The sequence below is a fragment of the Perkinsus marinus genome (genome assembly GCF_000006405.1).
Source record: "Perkinsus marinus ATCC 50983 genomic scaffold scf_1104296934700, whole genome shotgun sequence".
In the NCBI taxonomy this organism is placed as follows: Eukaryota; Perkinsozoa; order Perkinsida; family Perkinsidae; genus Perkinsus; species Perkinsus marinus.
In genome coordinates, this window is record NW_003214659.1 from 66,827 (window position 1) to 85,816 (window position 18,990).

The window sequence follows — 18,990 nt, forward strand, 5'->3', positions numbered from 1 at the left end:
CAACGGCATCTGCTCCTGACCGGCGTCCGTGTCATTCGGACTTTCCAAAAGAGTCCGCAAGTTCGACTTCCGATAACGCCTCTACTTTTACTCTCTATAAGTCGCCCTCTACGAGGTAAGTAGAATTCTTCATAGTGCGGTGCTGAACCATGTCATGATATTTTAACTGCAATCAAATCATAAGATTCGTCCGCACGATCCCACACACATAGAGGATCCATGCGCCTATAGTAAGCTCAGAAAGGTTACTACGTGAGGGACACTCCGATATGAATTCAGGCTAGGCCGCAGTGTTGGGGGAATATATGTTCCCTTTCCTCAACTGAGCTTACAAGTTTTCTCACTAGGTATGTGATTCCTGATAACAACCCGGGTTGGAATTTTCAGAATCGACATGGCTCTCCTGAGATTTTCCTCAAAATTTCCATATTTTTACCAACACATACCGTTGACCACACTGATCGACGGTATCAGGCAGCACCATGCACTGCAAAAATGAACGTGGCAAACGTTGAACAAGTTCGTCCCCTACTGATCGTCCGTAATGTAAGAGGATCACATACCCTAAGCAGAGAGTAGTGGAACAACTGCCCCATACAGGTTTCGAGCCTATTGGCAACCTATTATGTGTTCTGGCATAAATGAGCTGGTGACACAATGGCAAATTGTGTCACCATGTCTCCACTCCCTACAACTACACCCGACAGTCAAGAAAGTGATGAACTCTGAATCAGATTGACATCAGAAACACATAAACTCCGAATTTTTGAATCACTTCTCTGTACGCGGCACCCAATACTCCTTCGCGCCGACTTCCAGAATGAGCTTCTCCCACTGTTTCTGAGAGTATTAACGGTAAATGTAAAAAAACCGTGGGACAATATCAATACTAGATTTCTATCCGAACACCAGTGTGGGGGGAAAATATGCACACATACTATGTGACGTGGTCAACTACATGTGCTGGTGAGAGAATGAATAATCTGAGAAAATTGCGGTGAATTCTTATCGGTTTTTGTACACTCCTACCCTAGTTTGCATATAAACTCACGAGGAAACTTTTGAGCTCGGCTGAGGCAAGCGAACATATAATGCCATGTATATACTGCTAATAATACTACAATACTTAACTATACTACAACTACTTAAAATGCTTAATGCAGCAATAATACATAACGATACTGCCCGCGACACTTACATGTGCACTAGTAATAACCTTTTCCGCTTTTTCTAACGGTAACAGGCGCCCGCCATATCCTATTTCGTTTTCAGGCTTACCCTCCAGCATCTACATATCAACCTCACTCAGAAGAATATCTTAGGTTCTCTCATCAAAGATACCTTATAGGTCCGAAACCAGTGCATAATCTCTTCCACTCGTCCTGGCATGTATCGAGCCAAATCGTCGAGTGAATTGATCCGTTCACTCATCGCCTAAAAACACCATAGAATCGTCACCTCAGGCGGATGATTTGAAACATGTGCCCATGTCGAACCTCTTCTCGGTACCCAGCAAGAGCAGACGCCAATCACGACCCAAACTGACCGCTCCCCATACCTCTCAATGTGATAGAATATGCACATGTGTTGGTGACAATATCAAGGCTCTGGGAAAATTCTTGTTAGTTTCTGTTCACTCCTCGTGAGTTGTTCCAATTCGTATATGAACTCCTATATTAAGTGAGAAAAATATTGAACTCAGCTGAGGAAAGCGAGCCTTTTTTGCAGCAATCATATCTCCACATATAAAAGTTGAATATACATGAGTCTTAAAAACAAAACACGTGATTTTATGGTTCATATTTGACCAAAACCACACCGTGAGAGGGGCGTTCGAATACTACATCATCGGTGTTGATCGCCAAGACCTTCCAATCCACCTCGCCTTGGTCAAGTAGACAGAAGCAACCCAGCACCTGAGCACCGTTCAGTGTTGAAAAAATGATTGATTCCTCAGCTGAGCTCAGGGACTCCCTCGCTACTTCGTGAAACCTCCCACGATTTTCAACGTGCCATCTAGAGACCGAAAATACGTGTGCAGAGGTAACTTTTCCTACGGGGCGACTTTCAAGTTAAAATTTTGAATATAAGCCCCTCTTATATTGCATGGAACCTGTCGTCAATCGATTTTCGGAAAAATTTTCATGGCACTTTTTTGCACGTGTCCGACCCCCGGTATTGAACCTGCGCCTGTTAGATCTTTTGATGATATCCCAAACCTCCGTTATTAACCCAATCTACAACTATTGATCATCACGACACACAGTAAGAATCAGGAGACAGTAGTGTATCCCCCCAAAGCTCATCAGCAACCCCTATCACCTTGACTTCAGTAACAGTACCTGTTGGGATAGGCCTGTCCCCAAGTTCGACAAGGTCCAGAGGATCTCTATCCCCATACAGCTTCGTCTCCTCATCTTGTACAGAGGGATCCTCCCAGGTCTGAGACAGCGGTGTGATCATATCACCAATTCCCTTACTAAGATCGTTTATGATGATAATCAGACCGACTAGAGAAAAGGTGAAGGACCATCACGCGGTAACGTTAATGCCAACAGCCGAGTAGTGCGTGGTAATATGTATTATTTTCCGAGATTAATAAGAATCGATATGAAAAGTGATGTGAACATGTGCTGTGATGGAAGTAACCTTTCGAGACTGTGCTAGCGACGAGTTGTTCACTATCACCAATCCCGGAATACAAAACGCACATTCTTCACTTCAACATATCAATCACGTGTCCCTTCTACCTGTGGTAGCGCCCCGTAGTTAAAGCTCGGTTCCTTGCCGTAATACCGCAACCTGCCATCACTCCTCCTATCCTGCCTTATAGGGTTATGGGCCTCTTTAGTGGCTACCTAATAACTCCTATGCACATATAGAAACATTCCCCTGTACCCGATACGAGATGATTCCACCATGAAAATCTATACATTTTAATGCATCTTCCTAACTCAACCGAACCTTTTCCCTCCGGAAACACTACCTCAAACTTAGCCCGCATTCCACGTTGTATTTCCGCGACATAGTTGCAGTACAAACCGCCTTCCTCCGCCCGAGACCACAATGGTACCTGCTCAACATCCTCCACACAACTTTGTGCATGCGTGCAAACTTCCCACATCGTGCCATGGAGACACCACACCCTTTGCAGGGTCAGTGAGGAAGACCCGGTACTTTTCGCTCAGCGTGTGCCCCTCAGTCTTAACACTATAACTCGTTCGAGGGGAAGCAGTAGACAAGCACCGAGAGACCAGAGGCCTCCATAAAGTACCGACCGATGACAAGGCCGACAGCCTCAAGATCGGCGAGGCAACAGATAACATAGAAAATGTTTAAAAACAAAACTAATGGGAATTTCCGCGGACTTCTGTAACCCAACAAGCTCCCGTCGTTACCAGAAAACGTACATCATACCACTGCGGGAAGCGACGACCAGTTTAATAAGGCGATGCACGATGCGACACCGAGCGGCGGACCTGAGGTAGATAGAATAACTCATCACCCTACGAAGAGTCCTACTCCATCCTGTGATGATGATGATGATTCTCTTGCTACACCCTCTGCGTGGGCCTCCTTGAACTTCCTCTCAATAGCACTACAGTCGATCTGACCCGATAGCACTTGAGCGGCCAACATCATTCCTACTTTAACCTGCCGGACAGAATGGAAGAGCCCGGAGGAAGTCTCAATATCGTAAAGAAAGAGTGGAGAATCACTTCGGCTGTTTCCTCAAAATTATGGAAAAAATAATCAAAATTTTTCCAAAAACTCATCAAAATTTCGAGTAATTCATTGAAAACAGCTGGCAAAAAATTGAAAAAATTTATCGAAAATTCCGTCAAAACCCAACTCAACCACGAAGTGCCCATCTCTTCTCCTCATACCTGCTCCGCGTTGCCAACTATTGTGAGCATGTTATCATCAACATCAGCGTCGGGACGAGCCAATGTGATTTCCATTCGACAACCACTCCTTCTTTTCAAGTCGTCTATCACACAACTCCTATACCCCTCCATCTGAAAATCAATCTCTTCTTTTCCCCACTCCCAACAGCTTCTCCTCCTCCTCACCTTAGCCGCATCTGTCGCATTCATCGGAAGAAACTCCTGTGTTTCCTCAGGGCCCGGTATCGGCCTCTCACAGGTAAATATGACTTCTTCTAGCTCTCTAATAGCGGCCTATATACGTGAGCATGTGGTACACCAAGTGAATGCCATACAGTAGTAGTACATCGACCGCTGTCTGCGAAGGAGCTTCCAAAAGCAATATGGCCTGTCCTATTTCATCTCTACCAGAAAGCTCATTCTAAACAAAGAGGAGAATATATTCGATGGCCAAGGACCACGCGCAGATCCTAGGATAAAGTAAACTCCTAAACTTTTGAAAAAAAAACCGAGTATAACATAAGAGTTTCACCCGTTCTACGTAGAGTGGCAAAATACTCTGTGAAAAACCCGATATTCGCGGTACTATGCGGTGGTTTGTGAAATATGTTCTTCATATTACGGGTGAAACTTCATTAACCTTCATTGCATTTTATTGAAGCCATGGACAAAATGTTGAAAAAAAGGTAAAAAATCAACTGAATGTGTAAAAAATAGTGAGAAAATTATTTCTACTTGGAATGTCGATTTCCAATTCGCACACATACTATGATCAAATGCACGACGAATAACGTGGCTTACAATCTGTGTCGCTGTCTCCCGGCTGATCCTACGTAGGACATCGTTATCCACACCCATAACCTTATCATACGCAAAGGTAGGGATCTTGAACTTCACTATGGCACTGAAAAAAGATACTACAAATCGATCAACTGGGCGTTTCCTATGTATCAAACAAAAAGACCGCCAGCGCGAAATTCAAATTTCGATTTTCCCAATTTTTCCTACTTGGAATTCATCAACCCATAACCAGCACCACCACCAGCAGCTGTTTTTTCCACTCCATAAGAGCCGTATGATGCTGGTGGAGCAGTAGGAGCAGGAGGAAGTGTACTTTGCCAATTTCTGCCCTCATTTTCACGACGTCTACTCCATTGATCTTGAGGAGGACTATCAAAACGACCACCAAAGCCCTTTCCTCTAAAATTCATCGCTCCGCTCATATCATCGTATCTCTCAGGAGTGCCGAAATTGTTCCCTTTGCCTCCCGAAAAGCCTCCGCCGCCGCCTTTTCTTCGCATATCATGGTTCGGATCGAACAGGACTTGCCCGGTTCTCTCCGAATATTGCCGAATGACCCCACCAACATCGAAATTTCCTTGGATAATTTCATTAACCAGGAAAGCGCCAATGGTACACTGAGAATAGGGGGAAAAACGTAAGATTCTCTCAACCAGAAATTCGACTAATCTCACAAAAAATTTCATACTTTCACCAGAGTTTATTCTGGCGAAAATTATTCCTTCACTTTACCCTATCAATTTAGTTCCATCTCGCCTCACCTCATTTGCTCACTACCATTATGACCGTCACCACATATACCCAAACTGACATCATCACACGCGCGGCAAGAGTATAAAAAAATTGCCTCCCCCCAGGAACTCCACAATTAACGAGTCTTACCGCCTCAGGAGGTCCAACAATTCGGGCATACTTCATCTCGCCAGGTGGGACTTTAACCACAACATCCATTCGACATCCACTCCTCCTCTTGAGCTCATCGAGTACACACCTTAACGTACACATATACGCCTTCTATTAACCACTTACGCAGCTTACGCGCGAGGCCCTATCACATCACCAACTTTATCCTCCGGCAGAGAAACACGGCGCTCGATGTCTCCAGGGCGGAGGAGGTCACATGACTCGCACGAGCGTATTATCTCGTTGAGCTGCTCGACAGCGTTCTATAAACGATAGTTTCTACTATGTATTGTTATTGCTTCCCTCACGTCAACTTGCTCTGCACGAGCTCCAGTGACGATGAATCGACTGAAACCTTGATCTTTGCTACTCTGGTCGACCTAGTGCACATAGCAATGTGGGAAAATATACATATGGTTGATGACAATATGAAAATTTCTGAGGAAATTTGGGAAAATTCCCATTGGTTTCTGTACATTTCTACCCGAATTCCTATGTGAACTTCTATAAGTAGCAAGAAGAACTGCCAAGCTCAGCTGAAAGAAGCGAACATATATTCCTTCAACAGTAATACCGAGAGTCTCCCATAGCGCGTTCTGGTCAATCCAAAGCTGACACACTCTAAAACAGACCTCTCCCACAACTTCAGTGCGAACACATACAAAGTACCAATAAAGTGCTGACAACGTTCGATCGACTTCTCCACTGAATGTTCCCCGATTAAACCCCAGAAGCCCTCCCAATCACCTCAATACGTGCACCCGTCTCCAGTCTTATTCTTTTAATACAGTCTCCTCCTTTACCAATGGCCTTCCCTACTGCGTTCTGCGGCACTTCCACAACCTTCTCCACCGACTCCGGAAAGGATGGTAGGACCGGAGTACCCGACATTAATGCGGCGGCGTTTTACTACTCGTCACAGAACCCCCAAAATTAGACTCACAAAACACAACGCATAATTTGTTTCAGGGTAACTCGTTGGTTTGTTGACCAGCATCACCTCCAGAAACGACAATCACTTGGCATAGTGATTTAGTTGGTCTCCTCAGTGGCCATCCTAGCGTTCCTGTTGAGCACCTGGACACCGATCTGATCGGCGCGCTCGATAATAGCCTTGCGAGTGCGGCCAGAGAGGTTGCTAGCAAGAACAGCGGCATACTTCTCATTGTGCATCATCAAGAGCTCGATATCAGCAGGAGACTGAAAACAACCACCTCATAATACAGTCAACACCTCCATTTACACTACCCTAATCTGGAAGGCGTACTTGCCGTTGGAGAGCTGGTACTTGGTGCGCTTGTCCGAGCCGTAACCGATGTTAGGCATCAAAGTGGTGCCACGGAAACGACGACGAATACGGGAGTCGATACCCTTAGGCTTCCTCCAGGACTCCTACAGAGGAAAAGAGATAAATCAACGCTACCCTAAAAACGAGGTCGACTCGACCGAGTGAAACCCTCCTCGGTGACTTACCGGCACTCGCATGAAGTTGTCAGACTGATGACGTCTGAACTTGTTCGTCTTCTTCTTCACAATTCTCTTCACAGCAGGCGCCATAGTGCTTATTAACGGTGACAAGTACAACCAACTGGGCCGGGCTTCGAAAGGAGGGAAATCACATTCCCAACGCAAGCGTGATCGATTTCACGGGCGAGCGAGATACGAAAAAAGCGGAGCGAAGCAACAAATCTCACCACCATCATCATCATCATCATCATTTCTCCGCAACCGCAGGTGTTGTCGAGACCTTCTCCTCCTTCGGTCGACGCTATTGAAGTCCTCCATCACAGCCTCATTAAGCTCCGGCCATTCCCTGATTAGATCCACAAGCATGTCTACGTCCCCTTGGGCACTGTGGACCCCTGGTGCCCACCCTCCTACTCTACACCGGTACAGTGACGACAACGAAAAGCCACTATGAGGGTGACCAACTCGTCGTGCTGCTATCAACGGGTCGATCTTCCTCAATGGCCGCCACCCGGGTAGACCATAGTGGTTCATCACTCGGTTGTCGAACTGCTTGCCATTGAAGGCAGCCATCACCAATGGACCTCGGCAACGCTGTCTCTGCAGAAAGGGTATCACAGTATCTCTCCAGGCCTTCGGAAATAGAGGCAGACTGGCATTAAAAGGCCTCTTGCCCGTCCCTGACGCCCTGCAGAACTTCTGAGCGCTGCTGGACAACGTCGACCACTCATAGGGCGATCGACACTCCACGAAGACTTCCTCGCCAGTGGTATAATTACGTGCAGCGAACTGAACGACCCGGGTTCGATCCAACCACTTGAGATCTTCTCTATCGCCAAATACCGTGTCGCTGTCATGAACAGTCTCCAAATCATAGACTATCAGCTGCCTTGCCGGCCACCGTTGACGCCCCTCCTCATTTTCAAGGAAGAACTCACGTCGTTTCGAGAGGACTCTTGTGGCCATCCGAGTGGCGGCCGCCGCCTCCAGTAGTAACCACAGTCTTAATACCTCCCTCGAAGTCCTCACCTGACCCGACCGTAGTAGTCTCGACAAGTACTTGTCGATTTCCCACTCAACAAGGTGATCGAATACCCCTCGAGTGAGCTGATTACGAAGATTCTGAATTTTCTCCCAGCACTTCATCTCACACACGACAGTCTGTCTCCTTATTTTAGAGTGATCAACACGGACGGTCTTCACCGTAGCGTCCACTTTGATAACACTGTCAAGGTCACCAGTAGCCAATGCACACTCCCTTATCAGATTCAGATGTACCGGATGCTTCGACCAGCCAGTGAAGCCTTGAAGGTAGCCGTTCGCCTGCCGTGGGGACTTCCCCCACACCATAGAGTGCAGACAATACGCCAAGTCGTCAACCATCGCCACCCGTGGTAGGTGCGATAAGTCACCCGTAGCCTCAGGGGCTCTCATCATCATCAGCAACCGAGGGAAGCTCCTAGCATGACCGACTTCAAGAGGCTTATCGCTGAGCTTCGCCGAGAGTAGCCGGGCCCAGTGTAAAACGCTGTGGCCAGCAATCTCAACGCTGAAGGCCTGCGATGGCAGTAGAGTCCCTGCCGCGGGTGGTCGCAGAGCCATTCAAGATCTATCGCGCGCCACGAGGAATCGCCAACTCCGAAAACAACAACACCATGATCACGACGAATTATATGAATCAATTCTATGCATGTATAAGGCGTCAGTTGAATGTGCGAAAACCCCTTCTGAGGTCATGAAAGCGAACAAGGCATAGGAACTCGTACTGGGCAACATCTGAATCATTATGGCTATAAAATAAACCAAAGAAAATGTCAATTTTCCAACTAGGTGATTCCCCCCGTCACAGCCGACTTGAAGTAAGCATCTACATCTCGATGAACTCGCTGTTCTGCAAGGTATCAATTTCCCGAAGTAGCCTAGCTGTGACCTTCTGTGTTCACGCTAATAGGAGAATTCACAACCGCGGAAATCTCGCCGATCGGCCCCGAAGCTCAGGGCAATGTCGTAGTCCTATATGGTGAGAATCGAGCCCTGCAGTGACAAGACTCGCCAGGGATTCCTCGCCTAGACATATGACCATTTTCGGCTGTGGTCATCGCACCTGAGGCGACAACGATAATTTGGACACCCTCCTACCTCACACATTCGGGAGGAGGACGGCATTCACTAACTAGAGAGGCTCTGGCCATTACTTAGGTTTCCCGACAGCTTTACGTTCAGTTCTGTCGACACTTCTTCGAGGGACCCCACGAGTCGTAACGAGATTGGCACCAGACTTCCCATCTGACACGAGAGTTGACCTACCCACTCACTCGGTAACTCAACTCAGTGAAGGTCTTGCGGCGGAGGAACTCTCTGCAACATGTTTTCGCAGCGGCGGCGGCCACACGTGACAGCTCACTACGATTAACTCCTACACCGACCAAAATGCGGATTAAGTGCATCGAATTAGAGCTCGCCTCGATCGTCAATACAACAGAGGCTCCAAGACCTCGCAAAAGCTATCAAACAATCTTCGACAACGGCGGCTACATTCCACTGAGTATTCCACGAACGACGACGGGCACCCGGGTGGCGACGACAGGAGAACCTGATAGCAGCGACCAAGCCTGTGTCTCTACTACACACAGGCCTGATGAACAATAGCGTTTGGAAACAGCGTGGAATTCCTCTACCGTTCGATAACGTCGCACCTCACCTGCATTTTCTCCTTGAACTCATTGAAAGTCCGAGTCTCATCGAGCTCCTTCTGCAACGACTTAAGAACCCTCTCGTAGGGCCTTCCAATAGGCACGCCATTTTCACTCGCATCCACGATCAACGTGCATATCCTCTACCGAAGAATAAACACACTCTATCACTATTACGTTCCTCACCTTAGCCGCTGCCCGCCAGCCCATCCGACTCGAACGGCCCAGTGCAACATAGAGAGCCTCGAGCTCCACTGGTAAGAGCAGAGGCTCTCCAGTGGATGCAAGCAGGCTGCCGATCAACGCCTTGAAAATCTCTGATTCGGCCTTCTGCGCAGCTTCGATGATATTTTCGAATCGACCGCCATGTCGAGCACCGAGCTCCGCGACCAGAGCTTTCGCCCTATCACTTGCCTGAGCAACGACAGTGAGGGGCACTCAGCATTCTCTCAACAGCGGTTCGTCTTGTATCGCCAAGACATCGTCGATTTCAAATACTTATAATGTTATACTAACTGTTACTCCGTAGAACCAAATAAGTTTTCCCTTCTCCGACTCCCCTCAAGGGAAGACCATACAGATAGCTTACCACAACAGACCGAGTAGCCAGCAATCCACCACAGTGGGCCACGACACAGCACAGACGTGATCGGACTCCATCGGGCCCCTCAAGTTCAATGAGCTTATCAAAAGTCTCAATAGCCCCATCGACATCGTCGGTGAGTAGCTGCATTTCTCCGAGCACTCTGTACTCGTCCTGAGAGCATAAGCTCGCTACTACTGTACCATCAGTGTTGGAGTAGGAATATATGTTCGCTTTCCTCAGTTGAGCTCAGGAGTTTCCCCACTACTCGTAGGAGTTTATATACGAATTTCGGTTAGAAGTTTACAGCAACCACTAAGAATTTTCCCATTTTCACCAACACATCATATTTCCCCACACCGTTTACCCTAGTCTTGGAGGGCAACTTGATCGGCAGCCCGGCTCCTGACCCAGCACGCCCACCCGAGGCGACATGCGTCTCCTCTGCGCTGTCCATCCAACCGACTTCGGTCAGAATAGTAGCCAGGGTTTTCCTGATCGGCGAAATTTCCAACCATAATCGATCTGAGCTTACCTGGTTTCGTATTGCTCGCCAACAGTAGTAGTGCTAGGGCCTTCTGGGGGACCTACACGGCAATCAAATCTGTCCACCCAAGGTCAGAGCAGGAAAACATACACATGGTCAACCAGAAATGTTGACGACACTCTGAAAATTCTGGGAGGAAATTTCGAGGAATTTTCATTGGTTTCTGTATATTTCTATCCCTATTCGTATGTAAGTCACTGAGGGCACTCCCAAGCTCAGCCGAAAAAAAAAACGAACATATACTCCTACACTGCCCGAGATGGTATCAATTCAGCTCACATCTGTCGACGCCCCGCTGCCTTTCCTCACACTCAACCTCCTCTTCTTCTGTCTTCAACTCGCCCTTGATACCCTCATGCTGCACCTCATCCCCTGACACCTCCGTAGAGGCCTGACCTGCAAGACCCCAGGCATCTCGAAGGCATCAGCCATGACCTCACTCTGTTCAACCTCAACCACCCTCGCTTTCTTAATAACTGGCTCTTCCCCTCCACCCAGATCAGTCTCCAGAGTGGCCTCCGGCGTAGGAGACGTATCCTTCTCGACAAAGCGTAGGGCAAGCTGGTCTCCATCCTTCACCCCACAATCACCGACCTGGGCATCATACCAGTTCTGGTCAGCGCCTCAGTAGCCTACCGAGCTCCGTCGCTTAGGCACGTCTTGCCCCTCCATCGCTCCTTCCAACCACGTGAGTCTCCAGTCCCCCGCTGGAAAGCGGCTCTTGACCCCAGCTAGACAGAAGTACCTCCGAGCGGCATTCACGAGCTGGCACGGCCGGCTCCTCCTGATCACAACACTGTCATCACACCAGCTCAACATGAGCCCTCCCTACGCATCTACTATGAACTCCTTGGCCGACTCAGCTCGCTGGGCCAGCCCCTCGCGGCATTGGATGTGAACCCTGAGCGGGCCCTTACTGTCAACAGCGGTCGTTCGACGAGTCATCTTAATAACTATCAACCTCACAATAGAAGTCACCTCGGTCGGGCAGAGAGAAAAGGCATCACCATGCGATTAACTTACAACGCAGAAGGGTCCGATCATTTGGATAAGAAACACATAGCACTAGGAATTAGAATCGTCACAAGGTCGACACTTCGACGGCTCGGCAAAGCTTGTCGAACTCCCCCTTGCACAACTTGGTACAAAAAGCATATATTCCCGGATAATGCTGCTGCAGATCACAAGGACCATCTAGAATCTCCTGAAACACATCATCCGAAGAGTCAACGACGCCCACTGCTGCTGCTGTTGCCCAGCATAAAAAGATGATACAAAGCTACACAGTTCAGATGAAAAAACATTCGGAAAATGGAATTTGTTTTCGGTAGAGTAAAAGTTCGAATTTGAAGTGGAGGTTCGATTTTCGTGGCCGCTCGGAAATGAAAGGTCAAATCCGTAAACACCTCGTGAGTTCGGAAAAACGAAATTTCAAATTCTTCGGATAAGAAACAAATTTCCGACCACCGGAAATTTCCCCGCGGAAAATCAAAATGAATTTTATATTTTCGTAGCCTCAATTCTGAGATGGGCCCACTTGGACGATGCTTTTGAATTCTTGGAAGCTCCTGAGGGGCTGCCCCAAGCCGTCGAGTCGGCCGAGCAGGGCTTTCAGCTGAGGTCGAAAATGCTCGGAGACTGGTTGCCCATACACCTCGTAGGAGAGGAGACTTTGACAGATCAACTGAAAGGTGACACAGTTCGGCAAATAATCGTTCGAAAGGGTAACCATATAGACTTACCTTAGCCGCAGCTCCCCAGCCACGCTCACCTGCCTGCGAGCCAAGCAGTCGGAATAAGGCCTCCTGCACTCTCGGTAGTGGCAAATCCTCACCGAGATCAAACAGGAACACCCTCAGCGCCGAGGAGAACTTCTCCACATTTCCAGTCTTAGCTTGGCTCACGACCCGGTCCAATCTCTCGTTGGGTTCTCTCACTAACCCCTGCATTTCCCTCAATGCAAGAGGACACGTCTAAAGCAGATACCACTCCAATATCAACTCTTGGATGAACCAACTCACCTCGATCGGCTGAGGACTTTCCAAGCCGCCACATAGGCTGACGATATACGACAACTTAGGGAGCACGCCCGACGTGCCAGCGCCGACCACCAGCTTCAACACCATCTGAGCTTCCTCCACCCTTCCCGAAAGTAGTAGGAAGTCTCCCAGCATCGATCGAGCCTGCCACATTGCTCGCGAACCCGGCTCCTACCCCGCACCCTACCTCGATCAACCTCCGATGGTCCGCATCCTTCCTCTCATCTGCCTCAATATTAGCCAGACACAACCCCACGTTGGTCCTGGCCTCCTCCACACAATCATCATATCGTTGCAGTTCCAACAAGCATAGGATCATCTGGTACCTGCCGTTAGTGTTGGAGTAGGAATATATCTTCGCTGTCTTCACCCGAGCTCAGGAGTTTCCTCACTATTTATAGAATTTACGCTAGAACAGTACGGAATTTTTCTCTCAGAGTTTTTCTAATTTCACCAGCACATGGTTGACATTGGACACGTCATGAATTTAACCTCCCCAGTGTTCACTACCTGCAGTCGTACAGTAGTTTCCAATGGATCCTCCCAGTGCCATCATCCGCAGCTGCCAGGCTTTCGCGATAGGTCTCGACTGCCTTGGCGAACTGATTACTGTGCATCTCCTTCTGTGCTTTATACCGCAACTTCACTGAGAAAGGACCCGGGTTCGATCCCTGGTTAAGACACTATTCCCCATCCAACTCACCATGAGGACTTTGAAGCAACCAATCTTCCACAGGCGGCAAGTCTCCATAAAGGCTACCCGTGAAGACCTCATCCTCAATCGATTCGCGAGCTTTGGCCGATGACCCTTCCGGCTGGGGGGAGGGAACTGAACGTAGTAGAGTGACAGATGTACGAATACCCTCACTGGGAATTGAACCCGGGTGCGATCGATATCAGCATACACAGACCTCTGGAAGGACTACTAGTCCGATCACTTCGTTAGCTTTACATCACAGAAAGATAAATTTCGGACGTTAGGTGATGTAGCTCGTGTTTTCTAGGTTGCCACAGGAATCGCAGATGGTATTATATTCATTTATGACTTCTCTATCGAACCATCGGGAAAACCCTAGCAGGTTCCCGAAAAATCACTCGATCGCCCCTTCACCTTCAACATCCTCCAAAGCGTCCTGCAGGTTACTAGTCCGACTCAGTTCTCCTCCCTCATGAACAACCTCCTCCTCCACCTCGTCTGCTGTCGAGCTATCGATCGGAGCAGCACTGATCCTTCCAGAGGCTGTCGGCTCCACAGGCATATGACCACTTGCGGTCTCAGATACTTCTACGATAAAGAGACGACATACCAAACCGTAACCAACTTCCAGTTCGTACCGACAGATGAGCTCATCGACGGTGGGTCTTTGCCAACATCAGCCTTCCCCTCCTCATCCCCCCCTACGTCCTCCGCTCTGCTAGCGATACTCTTCTGAGGTGCGGCCATCGGTGAGGTAACTGAGAGCACATCATGCCAGGCGCAGGTTCGATCCCTGGTGACGACATCTTCTTACCTTTTCCTCCCTCTACCGCTTCCTTCTCCTCAGTACCAACAACAGCCTCAATCCCCGAGCTTCGAATAGGCAGCCCTCCAGCCGGCTCAGCAGACACGTTAGGCTCTATACCGCGGACCCTGGCCGAACGCCTCACCGGTGTCTCTAAAGCGGCGGATACCTTAGCTCGCTTGGAACGGGACTTCGGAGGGCCGCTGGCACCTGAATACTCCCATACCCATGCAATTTGTATGAGTTCACCAGAGAGTGGTACTCACTGTTATCAGCAAGCTTCTGGCTTTCCTTAGCCTCTTCACCCCCGCTAGGGACTCCATCCTCCAACACCCCATCAACAGCATCTTCCATTTCGGCGGCCACTGCCGGGCATGATGCCTCCGATGGCGAGTCGTGATGCTTATGCTGTCGCTTCTTCCCTGAACACAGTCCCACTACAGTGAGCTCCAACAAGAGCAAGTACCCCGATGATGCCGAGACCGGTGGTGACTCTCATCGACGTCCAAGCTCTCCACAGAAGGGCTCGTCTGAGGTGTCTGCGAGCGGGTTGAATCAGCATCGTCTTGAACATACACAAGCCTCAAGCGCTCGCCGCCATCTATCCCCGCAGCTTTCACCTACAACAGCATACTCCACCAAACAGGAGTAGGGCAGGGGCTTACCGAGGGAAGCCTCTTCGGGACGTGCTGTTGGTCCCTCTCCCCACCAACATGAACGAGCCGCCAGTCCCGTCGGGGCATCGACCCTGGAGAACAACCCCGGTCGTAAGCAAGGCCAAAGTGCGCCCGAGCATACGCCACGAGCCGACTAGCTGGCAACTTCCTAACAATAGGGAGACGGCCCTCCAGAGGTGCAAAGCGGACATCCTCTCACGGGCTGATAGTGAACTCCTTTTCTCCCTGGATTTTCGCCTCTTCCAATAAACACTCCACTGTGAGGCTTATCTCATCCTGGCCGCCTTGTCCCGGTTCGCCCTTGGCCCCTCGACGTGCCATCGTCGAATATAAAGCACTGCTCGAATATAAAACACTCATGTAGGAGTTCAGTTGAGACGAACCCCCTGGTGAGGGCGAATACGAGACACTCCTAGTGTCCTGTATTCACTCTCACCAGGGGGCAAAGACTGCGATGATCTGACGGTCAGATAAGACGACTCCACTGCCCTACTCTCGAAGACGTTTCCCCCTCCCCCCCAGCCGAGAGCATGGGCGACCCGTCCGTATGTAAGAAGTTACCTCAACGCAAAGGAGGACGAGGAGTTGAAACGGAAACATAACAACCTCATGAGTGACGACACAGCACCGATAAGGCTGAGAATATCATTTCAAAGGAATATATAATTTCCCATCCCTGATAGTAAGAGCCCATAAGGATTCACAGCTTCATGTGATGAACGAAAGTCCATATTCACAAGGTGTACAATAATTTTGAAAGACGAATCTTGCACGCATGCACACTGGACGATACAGTTCGTGATCCTTTTCACACCCAGAAAAGCCCCACAGGAGAGTACTGCTGACACAACGAGTATTGATCGATGCAGACCTGCAAGAGAGATCTCCTCGAGTAGTTATTATCAACACAAAACTGGGGATACTCGAAAGCTCAACTGTACACCAGAGGATACAGGCGGCAATAATAGGGTACGCATATAGAGACCCACAAGGAACTGTAGGAAAAGCAGATGGTTGCGACCAAGCAGTAATACTGTTGTTGAGGATGGAAGTCTTAGGCTACCATCACAACATCGATTACGGTGTGAAACCGACAAGCTGTCACGAAGGACAGTGCCCGGATGGGCTCATCCATGGACCTTCTAGGTATAGTAATATACAGTATCAAAATGAAAAACCAAAATCGCATGAGCTATATAATATCGAATTTGGCGTTTTTCTGTGGACAGTTCCTCCTGTGTAACTGCACCGTGAAGGCCAAGGACTTATCCGCAGTTTCACACACTTCAACCTTCAAACTATGAGAGTCGTCGATCGGGGTCACAACCGCCTGAACGTCTCCTAATACCCAACCACATGTGCGAATAGCTCACCTTCCCATGAGCCGGCTCAGCATCAACCTCATCATCATCCTCAGAGGACGTGTCAACAGCTTCCAACACAGTGACAGTGCAATCTTGAACCGGGCATATATTAAATACAGGGCCTCCACTTCCCTACAGAAATGGCGGCTCTTATCGGATGCGACTGGGCCGCCGCCCTTCTTACTTCACCCTCAGGCGAGTCCGCATACACAGAGTAGAATCGCTGAGTCGTGCCTCTCGGTAAATTGCTCAAAGGCACCGAGGACTCTCCGAAGTTCCCAACGGTGGACATTGATCTCAGCTGAGAAGATAACAACAATAACATCTATACCCTCCAGCAGGATACTCAAACATGAGGTGCGAAATCCAAGACTCGTACGATGATTCCTATTCGAAGGTTATAAGACCCCTACAAGGGACCTCAGGACTATTCTATGACCCTATGTACAAGTACTCACAAGTGTCAGGTACTCCACAGTACACATAAGTACTACGGGTACTCACAAGTACTCCCTATGTACAAGTACTATGGCTACGACCGGATGCGACGAAGCTTATAGACATGCAGAACCCTCGGGAACATACCCGCAGTTTAGGGGGCTTGTGAGTGGCCTCATCTGTTTCAGGATTAGCCTCCTCTTCATCAACCTAAAAATGACGCAATCGAAAATCGAACCAACAACCTCACACATGATAGCGATACATACTACCCACTAGCCCAACTCACCACTTCTGATCCTATCCGCGATCGTGTCAAGGCCCGCTCTCTCGCTCTCTTCCTCGCATGGACACACTCTAGGACAGATAGGTAGATCGCTGCTATGATAGGCCCAGCCGCCGGGATAGTGAGGAGAAGCACCGAAAACACGTTGGAGCCGTTAAATATAAACCACATAAGCACATATAGCACACCCGAAGCCAACTGTGGCAGGATAATGCTACGCCATTGACTGCCAGCTGGGGCGAGCAGTGCCATAAGAGAGAAGCCCACGAATGCGAGGGTGAAGAATATAATAGTGAAGATAAGGGCCGGCGAGTGAGCTATATCCTCAGCATTGTAGGGACCAAGCGTCTGAATTGCCATAACACATTAACTGTTTTTGGAAGGAACAACCATACGACATCAATTGCACAAGTGACTCCAGTTACATTCCATCCCGGCACTCTACTCGAGGTAAACACAACAAAAACTAGAGAAACATCGTTGTAGTAGTACATGGAGTCTGCCACCTTCAATGCTCTCCTTCTTTATGAACAGGAAACCACATCACTACAGTAGACAACCTTGATGTCAACCTCTCCACCCACCTTTCTCCTTCTCAGCTATCATCCTCAATCGAGCCGGAATAATACCTTCTGAAATAAAGGACTATGTAGTAGCATCCGGTACTATGCGAATAGCATTGCTACTCGTGGAGCCCTCCAAACCATACCACCCTTCCCCTAGTAGTACTTGATCAACGCAACACCTTCACACGAGTCACTGGGTTCGCTGTCGCTTTATTATTTCCGACATCGCAACATCAGCAGCTGCCTTCGCTCGGTCCTTGCCTCTGGCAGGTACTCCAACGCTCTAACACATACAACATTGAGTACCACTCCTTCTTCACTTCAGGCGAACCTGTCCCCCCACTGCACCGCCCTTCCTTGACGCTTCCTCAAGAAAACGCATCTTAGCATCTTCTGCCCGCTCGATGGCCCGCAGCTCCTCCCTACAAAAAGCCCCTCCTATCGGAATGTGACGTAGTAAGAATGCGAATGCATAGAAGTTGGTCTTTCGGACGTTTTAACGCACTTCTTCTACCGACGATTATATCGTGCTCTGCTATTCAGTAACATATCCCTCCCATTACAAACGGTCAGTTTCCACTTCCACCAACCCCAAAGACCAGTTCGAGTCGGCTTCCTCCATCAACCGCTTTTCAGTAGTCGATTCGTGCTGTAACCTATCGGGTATGGTGCCAAACACCTTCGCCACTCGCGACACCGGCCCAGCCGCATCTAACACGATGACGATGATATAAATAATCGAACAAATGCCGCCCTACTATCCTCATGGGCTCCCTTGGCCTCCCCGTCTCCCCCCTCCACCACAACATGGTGCCCCATCGCAACGAGCTTCTTGTTCACCCACTGCTGCATATGCTTGTCCACCTCCTGCTCCGTCCCAAGCCTTGCTCCAGTGTCCTGGAATGTTCCTAATGAGCAGCAATACACTAGCAACCCTCATTCTCCTGTAGCAAGTCACGTTTCAATAGTCCCCATTCCTCCTCATCCTTCTCTTCTGGTTGCGATTCTACCTCTTCCACTTCTGCCTCAGCGTGACGATCCGCGGCAACTCCTTTCGTGCGGGACCTCTCTCGCTGCATTTCCCTGATGGAAAATCCTTTTTATAGTAACTCCAGCAGGCTCACTTGAGGTCGTCTAAGGAGAGGCTTTCCCCAGTAGAAGAATCCTCCACATCAACCTCGTCCTCTGTAGACCTCTTCCGCCGATGACTCCGAGACACTTTTCGGGCAGCAAACAT

The 18,990-nt window shown here is 49.0% G+C and overlaps 7 protein-coding genes across 7 annotated transcripts; all 7 read right to left on the reverse strand.

Annotated features, from left to right (window-relative positions):
* Window positions 1-771: 771 nt before the first annotated feature.
* Pmar_PMAR021019 (Inorganic pyrophosphatase, putative) lies at window positions 772-3,639 on the reverse strand (the record flags this gene model as incomplete). The annotated part of the gene is made up of 10 exons (XM_002784581.1): window positions 772-840; window positions 1,199-1,288; window positions 1,342-1,434; window positions 1,845-1,916; window positions 2,323-2,442; window positions 2,751-2,858; window positions 2,987-3,073; window positions 3,123-3,210; window positions 3,349-3,370; window positions 3,561-3,639. The coding sequence occupies 10 exons, from the start codon at window positions 3,637-3,639 to the stop codon at window positions 772-774; spliced, it is 828 nt and encodes a 275-aa protein (XP_002784627.1).
* A 2,918-nt stretch (window positions 3,640-6,557) lies between these two features.
* On the reverse strand, window positions 6,558-7,179 carry Pmar_PMAR021020 (60S ribosomal protein L32, putative). The gene is made up of 3 exons (XM_002784582.1): window positions 7,065-7,179; window positions 6,840-6,983; window positions 6,558-6,791 (listed from the first exon to the last, which is right to left on the reverse strand). The coding sequence occupies exons 1-3, from the start codon at window positions 7,146-7,148 to the stop codon at window positions 6,624-6,626; spliced, it is 396 nt and encodes a 131-aa protein (XP_002784628.1). The 5' UTR covers window positions 7,149-7,179; the 3' UTR covers window positions 6,558-6,623.
* Window positions 7,180-7,305: 126 nt separating this feature from the next.
* Pmar_PMAR021021 (hypothetical protein) lies at window positions 7,306-8,660 on the reverse strand (the record flags this gene model as incomplete). Its single annotated transcript, XM_002784583.1, has 2 exons — window positions 7,306-7,359; window positions 7,596-8,660. The coding sequence occupies 2 exons, from the start codon at window positions 8,658-8,660 to the stop codon at window positions 7,306-7,308; spliced, it is 1,119 nt and encodes a 372-aa protein (XP_002784629.1).
* Window positions 8,661-8,760: 100 nt separating this feature from the next.
* Pmar_PMAR021022 (hypothetical protein) lies at window positions 8,761-11,826 on the reverse strand (the record flags this gene model as incomplete). Its single annotated transcript, XM_002784584.1, has 11 exons — window positions 8,761-8,834; window positions 9,254-9,344; window positions 9,760-9,894; window positions 9,938-10,165; window positions 10,341-10,508; window positions 10,702-10,828; window positions 10,870-10,921; window positions 11,161-11,277; window positions 11,322-11,475; window positions 11,518-11,665; window positions 11,714-11,826. The coding sequence occupies 11 exons, from the start codon at window positions 11,824-11,826 to the stop codon at window positions 8,761-8,763; spliced, it is 1,407 nt and encodes a 468-aa protein (XP_002784630.1).
* Window positions 11,827-11,962: 136 nt separating this feature from the next.
* Pmar_PMAR021023 (hypothetical protein) lies at window positions 11,963-15,420 on the reverse strand (the record flags this gene model as incomplete). The annotated part of the gene is made up of 14 exons (XM_002784585.1): window positions 11,963-12,085; window positions 12,419-12,565; window positions 12,624-12,854; window positions 12,903-13,064; window positions 13,108-13,246; window positions 13,431-13,566; window positions 13,624-13,749; window positions 14,032-14,205; window positions 14,256-14,375; window positions 14,432-14,632; window positions 14,689-14,844; window positions 14,916-15,042; window positions 15,088-15,247; window positions 15,299-15,420. The coding sequence occupies 14 exons, from the start codon at window positions 15,418-15,420 to the stop codon at window positions 11,963-11,965; spliced, it is 2,124 nt and encodes a 707-aa protein (XP_002784631.1).
* A 632-nt stretch (window positions 15,421-16,052) lies between these two features.
* Pmar_PMAR021024 (hypothetical protein) lies at window positions 16,053-17,559 on the reverse strand. The gene is made up of 5 exons (XM_002784586.1): window positions 17,191-17,559; window positions 17,049-17,111; window positions 16,648-16,764; window positions 16,473-16,595; window positions 16,053-16,429 (listed from the first exon to the last, which is right to left on the reverse strand). The coding sequence occupies exons 1-5, from the start codon at window positions 17,545-17,547 to the stop codon at window positions 16,292-16,294; spliced, it is 798 nt and encodes a 265-aa protein (XP_002784632.1). The 5' UTR covers window positions 17,548-17,559; the 3' UTR covers window positions 16,053-16,291.
* A 384-nt stretch (window positions 17,560-17,943) lies between these two features.
* Window positions 17,944-18,990, reverse strand: Pmar_PMAR021025 (conserved hypothetical protein; the record flags this gene model as incomplete). The annotated part of the gene is made up of 6 exons (XM_002784587.1): window positions 17,944-18,036; window positions 18,085-18,175; window positions 18,317-18,464; window positions 18,512-18,661; window positions 18,712-18,836; window positions 18,878-18,990. 6 exons carry the CDS (start codon window positions 18,988-18,990, stop codon window positions 17,944-17,946), a joined length of 720 nt encoding a protein of 239 aa, XP_002784633.1.